At 38.4% G+C, this 17,110-nt stretch overlaps 1 protein-coding gene across 1 annotated transcript in view; it reads left to right on the top strand.

The window, feature by feature from the left end:
• The window catches only part of LOC136255534 (uncharacterized), a 98,642-nt gene that overhangs the window by 79,176 nt on the left and 2,356 nt on the right, over positions 1-17,110 (top strand). The window contains exons 11-12 of the mRNA XM_066048326.1: positions 388-492; positions 10,260-10,363. Of these exons, the coding sequence (XP_065904398.1) occupies positions 388-492; positions 10,260-10,363 (209 nt within the window). The remainder of the gene's footprint in view (positions 1-387; positions 493-10,259; positions 10,364-17,110) is intronic.

Below are 17,110 nucleotides of genomic sequence, written 5' to 3'. Positions count from 1 at the left end.
ACTTATCTGCCCCTATTTATATAATACAGCTCATTTTCCTTAGTCTCTAGCTATACAATATCAATTTAGTCCAAATAGAAATCTCTGTGTGTTTAACATGCTGGCTTGTTTGACCCTTGTTACTTTACTTTTTTCAGCGATCTTTATTCCCATGTTTTAATTTTTGAAATTTATTTTTACATTAGTATATAAAGATTAACATAGGTATAATCTAAGATGGCTCCTTACACTGAAATGACGATTGCCATGCACCCAATTTATGTGATAAGTTCCAAGTTTTTATCAACAAGAAGGTGTTAGAACTACAACTGCTGTGGTATAATGATACATAGTATAATAGTCACTAGGTATCATCACCATACTATATATTCTTCTCTTCACTTCTAGTCACTTTGTAAGGTCAGTATGGACAAGAAGCTACTGAGACTGTGTGTGATGGTGTTCCTGTCTTTCCTACCAAAGGCTGGCCAGTACTTTCTCATCCTTGGAAAGGTTAGTAGTGGGGAATACCGTGAGTTTAATAATTGTTGCTAAAATGTTAACTTCTAACCAATATGACATTTTAATCCAGTTAGAAATAAAGTTAAAAGAAATTCATTAATTGCATGGTGGATAAAACGTTATGTTCGTGTGTGCTTATTAGCAAAACTTCGTGGATTTAACAAAACAAGGCAAAGCTAAGGTTTTTCAGAACTAAAATTTGAGATATGTAGATGTGGTCTTTAACTGACTTAGGACATTTTAGGTGGGCATATATGTGACCAGATTTTACAGAACCGATCCAAATCGCACATCAGGCAAAATCAAACTAACACCACCAGTGGATAGCTACACCATCGTACTACAAGTTTTGACCCTCAGCACTACTCAAACTACACGAGGCTGGTTTTTACACACGTCTTTTCTGGGTGGTGTGGAGTGCTCAAATGGCAGTTTCAGGCCTTGTGAAGGACCTGGCTTGGCAAGAGTCAGTGGCTTACTGGTGGACAGCCTTATAATGTTGGCCAGACGTGTTCTCTGTTGATTTTGCTACATATCAGCCACTAAGGAGCCAGCACAGCCCTGTAATCTCGTGTCTGGACTCCAATCGTGGTCTGCCTCCATTTTGAGGTCTAACTTTGGAGAGTTATGCTGGCTTCAATTCTTTAAAACCGTTTATCTCGGAACTTCCAATGTGCGATTTGGATCGTTTTTCCAAAATCCAGTCACATATAATACTCATCTGGCTGTAAAGGAGCCAAACACACAAAAACATACTTTGGAATCACTCCATGACCAGTGCCAGCCACCACACACTGACCAGACTTCTTTCCACTGCTCCAGGATTCTTGCCAGGTCACGTGATCTCACGTGATGCTCCAGAAATAATTTATAATACTCATCTGGCTGTAAAGGAGCCAAACACACAAAAAATACTTTGGAATCACTCCATGACCAGTGCCAGCCACCACACACTGACCAGACTTCTTTCCACTGCTCCAGGATTCTTGCCAGGTCACGTGATCTCACGTGATGCTCCAGAAATAATTTATATGTGACCAGATTTTACAGAACCGATCCAAATCGCACATCAGGCAAAATCAAACTAACACCACCAGTGGATAGCTACACCATCGTACTACAAGTTTTGACCCTCAGCACTACTCAAACTACACGAGGCTGGTTTTTACACACGTCTTTTCTGGGTGGTGTGGAGTGCTCAAATGGCGGTTTCAGGCCTTGTGAAGGACCTGGCTTGGCAAGAGTCAGTGGCTTACTGGTGGACAGCCTTATAATGTTGGCCAGACGTGTTCTCTGTTGATTTTGCTACATATCAGCCACTAAGGAGCCAGCACAGCCCTGTAATCTCGTGTCTGGACTCCAATCGTGGTCTGCCTCCATTTTGAGGTCTAACTTTTGCCCTCCCCACCACCCCCCAGCCTCCACCCCTTTGTGAGCACTCGTGATACTACTTCGCTCGTCCAACTGCTCAGATTTTCTATCTTATTTGGCGGGAAACTGTACAAGCAGCTACAAGTACTGGAAGTGGCTTGAAAGGTAACAGATTGATGCATCTTTTGTGTAACTTTCATACGCGTGCTTGCTATCCTTGGAGAGTTATGCTGGCTTCAATTCTTTAAAACCGTTTATCTCGGAACTTCCAATGTGCGATTTGGATCGTTTTTCCAAAATCCAGTCACATATAATACTCATCTGGCTGTAAAGGAGCCAAACACACAAAAACATACTTTGGAATCACTCCATGACCAGTGCCAGCCACCACACACTGACCAGACTTCTTTCCACTGCTCCAGGATTCTTGCCAGGTCACGTGATCTCACGTGATGCTCCAGAAATAATTTATATGTGACCAGATTTTACAGAACCGATCCAAATCGCACATCAGGCAAAATCAAACTAACACCACCAGTGGATAGCTACACCATCGTACTACAAGTTTTGACCCTCAGCACTACTCAAACTACACGAGGCTGGTTTTTACACACGTCTTTTCTGGGTGGTGTGGAGTGCTCAAATGGCGGTTTCAGGCCTTGTGAAGGACCTGGCTTGGCAAGAGTCAGTGGCTTACTGGTGGACAGCCTTATAATGTTGGCCAGACGTGTTCTCTGTTGATTTTGCTACATATCAGCCACTAAGGAGCCAGCACAGCCCTGTAATCTCGTGTCTGGACTCCAATCGTGGTCTGCCTCCATTTTGAGGTCTAACTTTTGCCCTCCCCACCACCCCCCAGCCTCCACCCCTTTGTGAGCACTCGTGATACTACTTCGCTCGTCCAACTGCTCAGATTTTCTATCTTATTTGGCGGGAAACTGTACAAGCAGCTACAAGTACTGGAAGTAGCTTGAAAGGTAACAGATTGATGCATCTTTTGTGTAACTTTCATACGCGTGCTTGCTATCCTTGGAGAGTTATGCTGGCTTCAATTCTTTAAAACCGTTTATCTCGGAACTTCCAATGTGCGATTTGGATCGTTTTTCCAAAATCCAGTCACATATTATATAGATGGAATCATTGTGGGATTAGATTATAACCATACAGTATGATAGTTACTGTATAGTAGGTACCACAAAGGAGTAGGTGTGGCCCACGAAACAACCCAAAAAACAATCTCAATTTCTACAAACAACGATGAGGCAGTATTGGTTAGGTAAAACTAAGCCCAAACAAGCCTTCAGATTGACCCGAAACGCTTGCTACAGAATTTTAAAAATAAGTTATTTAACGGAATTTTCTAGTGACTGACTGACTGACTTCTAACTGCCTGCCTGCCTGATGCCTTTAGACAAGCGTAATCCAATAACAGCTAAGGCTACGGGCTTGATTTTTTCACTGTTTGATATCGCTTCGGTCCAACAGGTACCTTTTGGCATACTGTAGTATGTACAATGCATTCTTCATGGACTTACCAGTGTCCTCTTTTGTGTCCCATTCATCTTTGCTGAAAGCGAAAAGTGTTGATTTGGCGATAGCACATGATAGCTTCCCTTTGTAACGGAAATCATCCATATTTGTTATAGTGACTATTTTGATAGCAGAGGTGCTTTTCAAACAGTTCTTGATTCGTACTGCTGTGTAACGGATTGAACATAGCCAACAACAAAGCGTAATGGATACTTCACTTTTCAGACAATAACTGGGGTGGGCGGCACCATTTCTTTCACTATGCGTGGACTACAGAGGTGCTTTTCAAACAGTTCTTAATTCAAAATGCTGCATAACGGGTTGAACATAGCTTACAATGAAGCGTAATGGATACTTTACTTTTCAGACGATAATTAGGGTGTGCAGCGCCTTTTCAGATGTGGTACGCGTGGATTCACCAGTCATAATTATTTACAAAAGAAGTTAACAAACAAGTACAAAGAAAAAATTGAAATGTTCAATTAGAGTAGGGACCATAGCACATCAATAAAAAGTACTGAGAAAAGCACAGTAGGGATATATCACTTCTTATTGTTTTATTGTGAGTTAATATCGTGCACTACTCCAACTTGTTTCAGTACTTTTTATCGATGTGCTATTGTCCCTACTCTGAAAATTCCAAATTTTTCTGTGTACTTGACTGTGTTATTATAAATTTGTCACATGGTTTGTTAAAGAGCTGAAAAATTCAAAGCTTTTACCTTATCACTACTACTTCCTTAATGTGGATGCTAGTTGACAAGGAAATTGATGAGTGGTTGCCAATGGCGTCACAGCAGTATAACAAAAAAAAACAACAAAAAAAACAATTATAAACATTTAGTTGGAGTGGATTATGATGACAGCAAGTTGTCACCAGCTGTTAGCTTATTATACTGTAAGTGTTTGATGCCAGGTGTGGTTCTAAGGGGGGTTCACCAGTTTCTGGAAACCAGTCAGCTTTTTACATGAATTGAAAATAATTAAAACAGTAAGCAAAATCCAAGTCTAAAATGAGGTGGATTGGTAAAAGATAGTAACTTCTAGTCATCAAACTATGTGAATGCTTCTCTCTAGCACAAAAATTGCTTCTCCCAAGCCTTGAAAGTGTTAAGTGCCTCTAAAGATAATTATCGATTATGTGACTTTTGAAACTCTTCGATGATGCACCAAATCTTTCTTTATGGACTTACAGAAGTAACATTTAACTGTGAAACAATTTAATTAAATGATTTTATTCATTACTTTGTTATAGTAGCTGTAATGAAATGTCTCAGAATGGATCCGCCCCTGACAACTTTAAGTTGGAAACCAGTCAGCAAAATTTTCTAGAACTGCCCCTGAGTATGAACACTAGGAATGGTGGACCATGTCCACATTTAGATAAAAGTCTGCTTATCCATCTAGATTTCCATTAAAACAAGCTCAAAACATTCTAGAAAGGGGCAAAATTTTCCATGATATCACTTTGCTTCTTCATTCATTGCGACAAATGTATTGTATTGATTAAACACAGAGGAAGATGGACACAATTTAAGTGCTGTGTAAAGTATATGGTTCATTTATAACGTGTGGAAGAACACTAAGCTTACATCACAGGGGCGTAGCTAGCCAGAAGGTGATGGAGGGGCAGGCATGCCCCCACAAAACACTCAAAATCATTCATGATTGCAAAAACGGCTAATGACCCGATGGTGGGCTAGCCAACATACGGTGTTGTATTATTACAGCCTAAATAACTAGCTACGTAACTACTTCAGCACTGACTGCTTCCAATCGAGGTAGCTATATTCGTCGAGCATCATCGCACGTGCCACAACTGTACTCCAACAAATTCATCCACAGTCCGGTAGAGTTAATACTTCAGTGCACATACAAGTTACTTTACGTTAGCCACAGCCTGTGCTGCAGTCCTAGCACTCTGCTGACAGGATGACGTATTCACTCACTTCACTCGGCGAAATTCAAAAGCCATGTATTGCACGAAATCCCACCTGTCTTGCTATCAGAACTTGTAGGCTTGACTGATACACCTGACTGACTGACAAAGTAAAAACAGACTGCACTGCTGTACGTACAAAGATCCAGTGTAATTGACTCGATAAAATAAACTTGGTAGCTACATTTATTTAGCAAACACTTTATCACCTCGTAGGCAGTAGGTTCGTAGCGTCATCTGGTCTCCTTTGTCACTTGTGAGTTGTGACTCCTGCCGCGGAGAAGCGGGTCACTCTTTTTAGATTCAAAAATGTTCTATCACGCGAGTTATCTAGGCTAAATATAGAAATATGTCTCTAATATTTTCGTTCGATGGATTCAAGAGCTAATTGAATGTTGTGTGTGCGCATTCACTAGCAACCCCTGGTGATACCGCGTAGTAGTGTACATAATTTACAGTCATTTGCGTGTCAGTTTAATACTGGTAAACTTGTGACGAAGGTTAAAAAAAAATCATTTAGCTCGGCTAGTGATGGGGGGGCAAATGCCCCCCCCTTGCCCCCCCTTAGCTACGCCTCTGTTACATCATGAGTTATTACGCAATGTTTATTGCTGCTTCGTATGGCATGTGAAGAGCTGATGTGATTGTACACAATATAGATGACATTGCTAATATCGCCATAAACCAAAGGGTTTTAAAAAAAACCAAATGTACCTTCTTAAAAGTTACCTTAAACTCGATTATCCAGTAAACCCCATTCAACCCCACCGTCCACTAGACTTGTATTGGGTCTATTGAGGCTCATGTGAAATACCAGATGGAACTACACAATTAAAGCAACAATTTCACATATCACTTAAAATGTGTCCACCCTCTTCTATTCCTCCAAACATGTGGTGTGTGCATTTATTATTGTGAATCAATGGCTCATTGGAGCCTTCAAAAATTCATGAGAAATAAAATGTGATTATGGAAGAATATTCGGTGAACTTCACTCACTCCTTATATAGATGTACATGTACAGAGTAATTGTGGGTTTTAGTTTTTATACTAATAATTGTCCTATGAGCAAGTTACAACTAGACAAACATTAACCATTTGGTAACAATACATTGTGACCTATAGTTCAGTACAAATTACACTTAATAACATATTTAAGGTAGGAAAGCACCTTGCACAACATAATGCATTTTTTAGAAATATATGCAATGATATGATTACCATTATTATGTAGAGTAGAAACAAGTGGGTATAATGGGTGGGTGTGGCTCCACATGGCAAATACAACAACCTTGTAACATTGCATCATTTTTTGCAGCTGCTTACAGGGGCAGATTTAGGGGGGCTAAGAGGGCTGTAACCCCTCTTCCTTTCTAACTTAGTATTTGGCCAATAAAATCCTAAATCTTCTATGTGTATCAAACTTATTTGGGAACTATGCATCACTACCAACACGAATAATGTCTATGTAACTATACCTATTGTTCAACTCTGTTCCAGTAGAATATAGCTCCCTTTTTCTCAAGAGTTCTTCAAAAACAAGTATCGATTGTGGGTTGCATCTCCAGTTACAAAAGTTGTAATTATGGGTTTTGTTTTATTCAAATGATTAGCAGTGTGGCTATAAGAGGTGATTAGTGTGGTTTTTATATTTTAAAATGAATTATATGATTGAAAGTGTTAGATGGTTTAATTGGTTAGACTTATCAGCTTCAGTATAATATGTAGCTACCAAGTTGTACTCTACAGAATAGAACAGTTGCCGCGGAGTAAAATGGTGCACTAGAGATGTCAAAAAATATGCAGGGTTTGAACCAGGTACCTTCATACCTATCATCAACATCCGAACCATTGCTATCTTGGCTGTTTCCCTCACTAATTTCTACTTTATAAAAATAATGAATGTTCTAATTTAAATGTAAAATAATTTCATAGATCTACTCTAGGTTGTTCTAGAGCATTCTATGTATATTCTATTAGAAATCCTCAAAAATATGCTCTCTAAATAACGTGCAATACAATGCATTTACGTATAAGTCTGTCTTCAATAATCATCATTGTGTCTGTAAAGCAAACCCCAATGTCAACCATAGAAGGTTGGTTTTTGGGCCTTCCTAAGTACAAAAAGAAGTGAAATCCATGCAAAAACAGCCTAGCTGTGAAAAATGGTGTGGCCATTATAACCCAGGTAAAAAAAACTTGCAAGGACCTTGCTAATCTTGCATCAAATTCTTGCTCAAATCTTTCCAATTCTTGCACTTGTCAAGGCAGAATTCTTGCAAGATTCTTGCCCAATCTTGCAAGATTTTTAGGTGCACGTAAAAAGTCCTTTCCTTGATGTGACCTTGCAAGATCTTGGACAGGCTTGTTAAATCTTCAAGTTTTTTACCTGGGAAGATTGGGTGAAAATCAAAGGTGGTGGCCAAGAAATGGCTGCAATGCTGTTAATGAAAAACAATAGCTGTAGCTATGCATCATTAAAATTTATTACCATCAACAACATTGTAGCTATTTCTTGGCTTCCACCTTTAATTTCACAACATTTTTCACCCAAGTTTATTAATATTTATCCATTCACAGCTGTAGATGCCATACGGTGCATTTACTCTATAAATGCTCCTAGTGTTAATATTTAGGCACTCTGTGGCTTTCATTTTGTCTTCTATAGCAGTTAATGGGCTTACTCTAAGATGGTCATGCCCCTACACAAATGAGAACAAGGGTAAATAGATCCCTCTTGCACCAATGCCCATAATGTTATGTAATCGATGAATTTTTGGTTATGTTTGTTTGCCGTTCTGGTGGATACTTTAAAGTGATTCTGGTCTGAAAAGAGAAAGAAAATGGTAAGGATTAGACACGTTTTAGCACTCTACTGGGTGGCTTTAACTTCTTTAATGGCCTCATGGGTTATGCACAAAAGCACATGCATACAGTTGTTGTTCAAATGTCTGAAAACCAGACTTCCAGTGAATCGCTTCAGATACACATGGATTGGCGATCTTCATTGTATTGTTATAAACACTGTAAGACTGTTTATGTGTGGTAATTTGGAGGCTAAGGATTGTTGGCCGATTTTTTAACTTTGAGGTTATATAATTCATAATAATTGTGCAGTGGTTACCCTTACGTAAACTATAATACCACAGTGGGATTTGCTGTTTAATGGTGATTGATGTTGTTCAGAGTTTTATGGGATTATGTTGTATGATTTGTGAGATATAGTGTCTTAAAGCATACAGATTGGACTCTCCCAGAAATGTAGCTGTAAAGGGGTTGATTAAGACTGCGCCATTTTGTCACAGCTTGGCTGTTTTTGTGCATATTACTAGCTGTGAAACTGTTTCTCACATTATCAAGATGTTATTGTTCATTTGATAAATGGTTTTCACTAGTTGGCGTCCTCAATGTGCTTGACCACTTCTTCATCTTCTTGTTTGCTGCAGAGTGCTTGTTCTCACAAAAGTTATCTAGATTTTCCTTTGTCACACAGCCTTTTTATGAGCACATTATCGGTATTGAACTATAGGTCACAATGTATTATTACCAAGTGGGTAATGTTTGTGTAGTTGTAACTTGGTCATAAGACAACTATTAGTAATAAAACTAAAACCCACAATTACTCTGTACATGTACATGTATATGAGTAGTAAGTGAAGTTTGATAAATAGGTGAACATTGCTAGCTTTGTAAACATGTAACAAAATTTTTGAAGACTCCAATGAGTCATTTATTCACATTATGCACACCACATGTTCGGAGGAAAAGACAGTGTTGGAGGTAACGTGTTATGTAGTAATTATTACTTTTATGGTAACGAAGTAATATAACGAAATACGCTATAAATGCCAGTAATATAACTCAACTTACTTACAAATGTAATGCATTACCTAAGTAATAAAGTTACTGTAACAAGTCTACTGTTACATAATATTATTACTACAAGTAACGAAGTTACTAATCTCGTTAGTAATCCACTGCGTAATGCCTAGCCACAATGAATTACGAAGCCTACTGAAAGAAGCATACTTAGTCACGCCCCACCTACCCCAGGTCAGACAGCGGATAGGGATTTGTAGGGGATTCGTCACCCTAACTCATCCCCAAAGTAGGGGCATTTACAATGTGAATAAGGCCAGGCAAAGTTGACTGCTAGTTTCCCGTTTCCGCCCACATTCCTTTATAGAAGTGCCACAAAGTTTTCATTATATGGCTATATCCACCACATGGATTTTCAAATATTCACCACTAATTTCATTTTTGTAATAGTAGGTCTATTTTAGTGTTTTCTTCAAGGTTTTGGCCATAATGAATAATGAAAAATGACCTTCTGCCCACATGATATTTTGAAAAATGGGAAACTAGCAATCAACTTTGCCTGGTTATTGGCATGCAATTCAAAGTTGTCCCCAGAGGTGTGGAATTTGTCGTCTGGCTTTTGCAAATACCCAATAAATCCCCACCTCTGCCCGACCTGGTAGGTGGGGCATGACATTGATAGGTGCGTAACTAAGATTTACGCATTGTCCAACAGCGCAATCATGTCACGTGATAGGGTGGTAGTTTCACACGTGACAGCTTAAGGCTGTGACACAGTTATTATAATATGTAATATTGTTATAGTTACTTTATCATATGGGTAATATGTAACTGTAACTAATTAAATAGTTCAGTTGCAAGTAATATGTAACTAGTTACTTTTAAAAACTAATTGCCCGAACACTGAACTGGGAATAGGTGATACCGTCAATCGTGAGACTACCAAATATGGCTAGAAATTCATTCAACAATACTACAAGATAAACATAAATTAATGAAACACCTGTGACTGACTATATTTAGAACAACGAATGTTGTGTAATGTATAATAGTCACTAGGTATCATCACCATACTATATATTCTTCTCTTCACTTCTAGTCACTTTGTAAGGTTAGTATGGACAAGAAACTACTGAGACTGTGTGTGATGATGTTCTTGTCTTACCTACCAGAGGCTGGCCAATACCCATGCTTCTTTGGTAGGTGAGTACTTTGTATCATTAAAAAGAAATTGGTGCACAATGCATGATGGTCTCTGCAATCATTCACATGTAACTTTGACACGCAACGAAATCTGATCCATTGATGTCTGTACACAATTGAATGTTTAAAGGTGTAAGCTGAAAAGACTTCTAAAACCAATCTACTGTATCAGTCATTCACTACTATTTGTTAGAAAAGCTGTAGTGTACTTATTGCAATATTTGAAGTAAACATTTATGCCTGTGTTAAGAATGCAGCTACATAACATCATGTTTAATTGCTCCAAATTACAGTGGAACTTGTATTTGCATGTACCTATCTATAATGGCCAACTTTAAATTATCCTAGTAAGACATTTATACACTAATCCAACTATATAAATAACCACCTGCATATTAAGTTATCTCTGACTGGCTTAGATAGTTTCCACTGTAGCATATGTATCAAAATACTTGCATATCAACAATCAGTATTAAATGCTACATGATATAATGGTAGCAGTAGCAGTTACTATAGCTAGTGAAAATGTCAACAAGTTCAATGTTTCACAATATACTATATATAAACTGGATCATCGACAAAACACGATCACAGTACCTTTCTGATCGCATACTACACTAGATGGTTTTGTGCAGATTCATTCCATTTTGCCTCCACTTTCCATATCACATGATCCACTATATCACATGATCCACTATGTTTACAAATTGTATTACATGAAATGGTTTTTACTTAATTATAAACAAACTTACAGAAGAGTATCTACTAAATCATTGTTGTGTTTAATCATACTGGATCACGGAACTGGATACTGTGCACTAATGTCACGGCATATGTTGTCAAACGCATTGTCTCCACCCCAGTGTTCCACATATCATATAGACTTGACATCATCAATATAATAAGGTTGATACTAAATTTCTTCCAGTATTGTATGTAGCTTTTACTGGATTTTCTTGCAAAACATGAACAAAGTAACCTTACTCACAAACCAGCAATGTATAGGCCTAATGTATTTCGCGGACTGGACTCGCAGACTGGACTCATGCACTGAGCTGGAAACAGTTTTTAAACAATAATCCAGACATTATCCATATCTTGCAACACTGGAGACACCACTATCGAGCTACAACTGCTGATATTGCTCTTCCTTACAAGTCTACAAACTAGCGCATGCACTAATTAATTAGAATACACCTACGATACACGAGTACTGGCAGTGATAAAGCGTGATAGAGGCTATCGTTGTAGCATAGATGTTTTCCTTTATTGTTTTGGCACTAGTGTTAGGGTTGTAGAGATGAGTCAGTACCAATTCTTAGCAGGGTAGCTGTAGATGGCACCGCCCGGCGAGGTGATGGGGCTATGCAAATAAACTGGCTCATCACTACAGCCCTAACACTAGTGCTAAGTACTGGAGCAACAAAGGAAATACATCTAAACTACAACAACGGCCTCTATCATGTTTTATCACTGCTAGTACTCATGCATCGTAAGCGTATTCCAATTAATTAGTGCATGCGCTAGTTTGTTGACTTGTAAAGAAGAGCAGTATTAGCAGTTGTAGCTCGATAGTGGTGTCTCCAGTGTTGCAAGAGATGGATAATGTCTGGATTATTGTTTAAAAACTGTTTCCAGCTCAGTGCGTGAGTGCAGTCCGGGAAATACATTAGGCCCAATGTATAAAATGATTGTGACATAGTATTATATAAAGTTACTTGCAATTGGTATTGCATCTTTGCATACCTGAACTATGCAAACAGCAGTGATTACAAGGCTACACATTAACACTTATAACTCATGATCTACTATTGGTCCCAGCTTTAAACTTAAACTCACAGTGATGAATAATGGATATTAGAGCAACATGGAAACCAAAAATGAAATTAAAGAATCAATATTTTTTAAAATAGGATCAAAGGAAAAGCTACAAATTTGTGGTTTGACCATTTTCTTTCTGCAATTATAGAACATTATATACCACCTGAAAGATAATTTAATAAGGATTTCAACAATCTTAACCAAAAGTGTCTACGTCAATCACAAGCAAAGTCAAAATGTAGTGAGGACGTTCACTGTTGCACACACTATAGAGAACAAAAACTGTAACAGTCATACTAAAGGTAATATCTTACAGTTGTTGTAGTCCAATAGTATGTTAGACCTGGGCGATACTGAAAATCGATATATTGACTTTATGATATGATTAAATATTGAGTATAATTAAGTTTGTCAAGCAGTGAGACTGGTAACATTACATAACACATTATTGCATCATATTATACAAGTACACAGAAAAATTTGAAATTTTCAACTAGAGTAGGGACAATAACACATCGATAAAAAGTACTGAAACAAGCTGTAGCGCACAAAATTAAATCACAGTAAAACAATAAGAAGTGTTATATCCCTACTGTACATTCCGTAATGGTACACTGTATCTTGAGCACTTTGCTGTCAGCTATGTTCAACCCATTACACAGCATTTTGAATCAAGAACTGTTCAGAAAGCACCTCTGCATCCATGCATACTGAAAGAAAGAAAGAAATGGTGCCACGCACCCCATTTGTATCAATTATCATCTGAAAAGTAGGGTTGGGCGATATTGAAAATTTCCTCCCACAGTTATTGTGGAACTTATTATCACAATTATTGCAAATATCACGGTATTGAAATGAACTATAGCAAGTACACTCAAAACTGTTTACACAGTATATTCGCATGGGACAGTATATTCGCATGGGCCGAGTGAACTTTGTTTACAGACACGCCAACTCTCACTCATTAGGCGTGAGTCTCACTCTTTGGCTAGTAATCTCACGCTCTCACATCTAACCCTCTGTTTCTCACTCTATCAGCTTAGTTCTCACGCATTTGTCACGCCTTATCTGCTTCATCATTAGCCCTGTGCTTAAAATTGGACAGCCCTGTGTTTATTTTTGTACTTTGAGCATAGTCTCGTCCTCGCAGACTCATTCTCTGGGATGGCGCTTATCGATTAGAGATTATAAGCGCCCCCTCCGAAAGGGTCTGGTGAAATGCCCATACCATTTTTGTCCGAGAAATCGCCAACTCTGGCGAGTGATAATTGGTGTTTAATACTTACACAAGATTTTACAAAAGGTGACGATTAAACAGTGTTTTATCATTTTATGGCTGCGCAGTACAGACTTTACAAAAGCAAAGCTTGCCTCAAATCGTCACCTCTTCTGTAGTTATTAAACACACATTATCACTCGCCAGAGTTGGCGATTTCTCGGACAAAAATGGTATGGGCATTTCACCAGACCCTTTTGGAGGGGGCGCTTATAATCGATAAGCGCCACCCCGGAGAATGGGTCTGCGAGGACGAGACTACTTTGAGCATGCAGCGACCTTTTTTTTTTTTTTTTGGTCTTCACTACCAAAAATCCTGGAGCTGCACTGGAGTCTGGTCCACATTGCTGGTAGTATTTGAGGTCTCACTCCTAAAATTGTTCAGAGGTTGGCATCTCTGTGTTTACCAGCTACCACAACTACAAGGAGTTTGGAAAAATCAGCCTAACTTATAGAGCATGGAGTGCATATAAATTTTGAAGGAGACATAGCAGATAGTTTACTAAGACTTACTAATGTGAAGCCAGAACTTTTATCTCACAATCACAGTAGTGCTCTATCCGGTACACGTGCCTCGCCTCACGTGTATTCTAATAATTAGTGCGTCGCTTCGTGTAGTAGTGCATGGCAGTGGCGGATCTAGGATTTTTAAAAAGGGGTTTCTGAAAGTTGCAATTGGTATAGCTGAATAAGGCATCTGGTGACATTTCTCTGGAAAATTGTGAGATTTTAGAATCTCTGTGATCGGACCTTAGGCTATTTTTAGTTACCAAGTACAACAAATCCAATGCTTTAAAGTTACGGGATAGTGAGCGACTGTCAAACAAAAATTTTATTACGTAATTAAGGCGGGCTTGGTGTTGTTGTGTTTTGTAACAGCTGGTAACAGGCTTAAATTGTTGGGAGAATAATAGCGTGCTGACAGGACAGTTACAAGGTACGAGAAAACACACGTAACAGTACAAGATAACATAGATACAATACACTTAGCAACTGGGGCACCTGTAAGCGCATGCGTAGTTTTGCTGACTAATGGCGATATTTTCCTGAACCAAAAATCAGGACTGTCAAACTAGTTGTTAACATTTTGTATAAACAGACTACTAGTCTGGCTTCTTGTCTAGGTCCTGACGGAGCCATTTGTTAGAAATAATGTTTCTAGTGCTTGTGATATCATTTTAAAAATTAATTTTGTGACCACAGTGTCTTGCTTTAGGCCATATTGTAGTCATATTTCAGCAACTATCCACATTATTCATAAATCCTCTTGTCAGTCCCTCACAAGTGATGTTCTTCAAACCTTAGAATTGTTAGTAAGTTCTCATGGTTCTTCATTGGTCTGATTTTTGGTTCACAGTTTTCACTGTTTGGCATGGGGACAACTCATGTTTCCATAACAACATTTGAATTCCAAGTCGATTTATGAGAAATTAAGAATGCATAAATATTTGATAACAATGCATTAAGAAAAATCAAACCCCTAATCATGAAAAATGATCGATAGTGTACATGTGGGGTTTACAGTATCCCGTAACCTTAAACTGTAAAAAGTGTAAATACTATAGCTAGCTAACTATAGGGAAAATATGGTGACTACAAGCTGTAGCTTTGATTGCTCTATTGGAGTAGTTACATGACTGCTCTATAAGAGTATCTCGATCGTTTTTAATGCAGTGCGAGATGAAAAGTGAAGTGTTGTTGAGGGTTTAATAGCTATAAATGGTGTTAGTTAACTACAATTGCATGCATGCTACTGAAATACAGTGGTATATAGTTGTTTGTTATGACAAATTGTCAGTGCAACAATGTTTATGTATTTAGACTGCCACTGAACTAAATTTAAAAGGGGGTTGAAACCCATCTGGATCCACCACTGCATGGGTTAGGTTTGTATGCTAGTACAAGGAGGCTGAAATATTGACTGACAAGTACAATATGGCGTTGTTAACACGTGTAAGTGTGTAGTTGCAGCTGTATTCCCGCCATGATATCGCAATAACCGTTTATACTGGTATGGCGGTTTTTCAAAACAAGGCGGTATCGATTATTGCCAGCTGTAATATCGCCTTGTTACCGTCATACCCGGGTATATTGTCCAACCCTACTGAAAAGTGAAGTACCCATTATGCTTCATTGTCGGCTACGTTCAACCTGTTACACAGCAGTACAAATCAAAAACTGTTTGAAAAGCACCTCTGCTATCAAAATAGCCACTGTGAAAAATACGGACGATTTCTGTTATGAAGGGAAGCCATCACATGCTGTCGCCAAATTGACACTTTTTGCTGTCAGTAAAGATGAATGGGACACAAAGGAAGACACTGGTAAGTCCATAAAGAATGCATTGTATGCACTGCGGTATGCCAAAAGGCACCTGTTGGGCCGACGTGACATCGAACAGTGAAAAATTCAAGCCCATAGCCTTAGCCGTTATTGAGTTACACTCGTCTGAAGGCATCAGTCAGTTACTCAGTCAGTAGAAAATTCCGTTAAATAAATTATTTTTAAAATTCCGTAACAACTTGTTGAAAGCGATTCGGGTTGATCTGAAAGCTTGTTTGGGCTTAGTTTCACCTAACCAATACTGCCTCATCGTCGTCAGGGAAAATCGAGGCTGTTTGTTGGGTGATATTATTTTGTGGGCCACACCTACTCCTTTGTGGTCCTTACTATACACTACTATAATACTGTATGATCATAGAATGTGAAATGGTGCCAGACAACAGCTGGAATGTACCCATAATTGAATTGCCTTTCTTTGTAGGTATATAGCAAGTGCAGGAAACACAACCACTAGCCAGATTTAATTAGACAATATAGGCAATATTGGCGATTATATTGTCTAAATGATATTATTGTGGTTCTATAATTTACCACGATACGATATTGTGTAATTCAATATTGCAATATTGACAATAAATATTTCCCAGTACTATAGTATGGGCAGGTTAGTCAACAGGTTAGTAACTATCAACATGTAACATAGACAGATTAGTAACTATTACAAGTCAGTCAGGATAGACAAGTTAGTCACTATAGATAGGGTAATAGACAGATTAATAAGTATAGACAGGTTAGTCACTATAGACGGGTTAGTAACTATTGACAATATACAGATTAGTAACTATAGACAGGTTAATCACTATAGACAAGTTAGTAACTATGGATAAGTATAACCAAACCACTTCTGAATCAATATCCAGTGATCAGACCATCAATTAGTGTAATTTTAGTTTTAGAACAAACTGGTAAGTTTGACTAGTTTTAGCAATTGACAATGTAACTGAGTGGCTGTGGTTGTTTTCATAGCATATTATCCTAAGTGTGCTGTGTTTTCTAATCCACATAACCACGGTATAATTATGTATGGAAAGTACAGCACTTTTACATGCAGTGCACTGTAAACAATATTGCATTCTTACATAGGTGGCGGAATAGGGGGATGATCTGGGAGGGGGCGTGCTCTACAATTCCATACTGGATGTGCTTTTCACACACACACACACACACACACACACACACACACACACACACACACACACACACACACACACACACACACACACACAATATACCAACATAAATTTTGGGCACCCCCAACTCCCTTCCACTTCCTATGTCTTAGATAAAGCCGTACACAAGTTTACTAT

This window comes from Dysidea avara, chromosome 5, assembly GCF_963678975.1.
Source record: "Dysidea avara chromosome 5, odDysAvar1.4, whole genome shotgun sequence".
In the NCBI taxonomy this organism is placed as follows: domain Eukaryota; kingdom Metazoa; phylum Porifera; class Demospongiae; order Dictyoceratida; family Dysideidae; genus Dysidea; species Dysidea avara.
The sequence above is the reverse complement of the archived record's forward strand: the minus strand, read 5'-3'. Positions and strand labels throughout refer to the sequence as shown.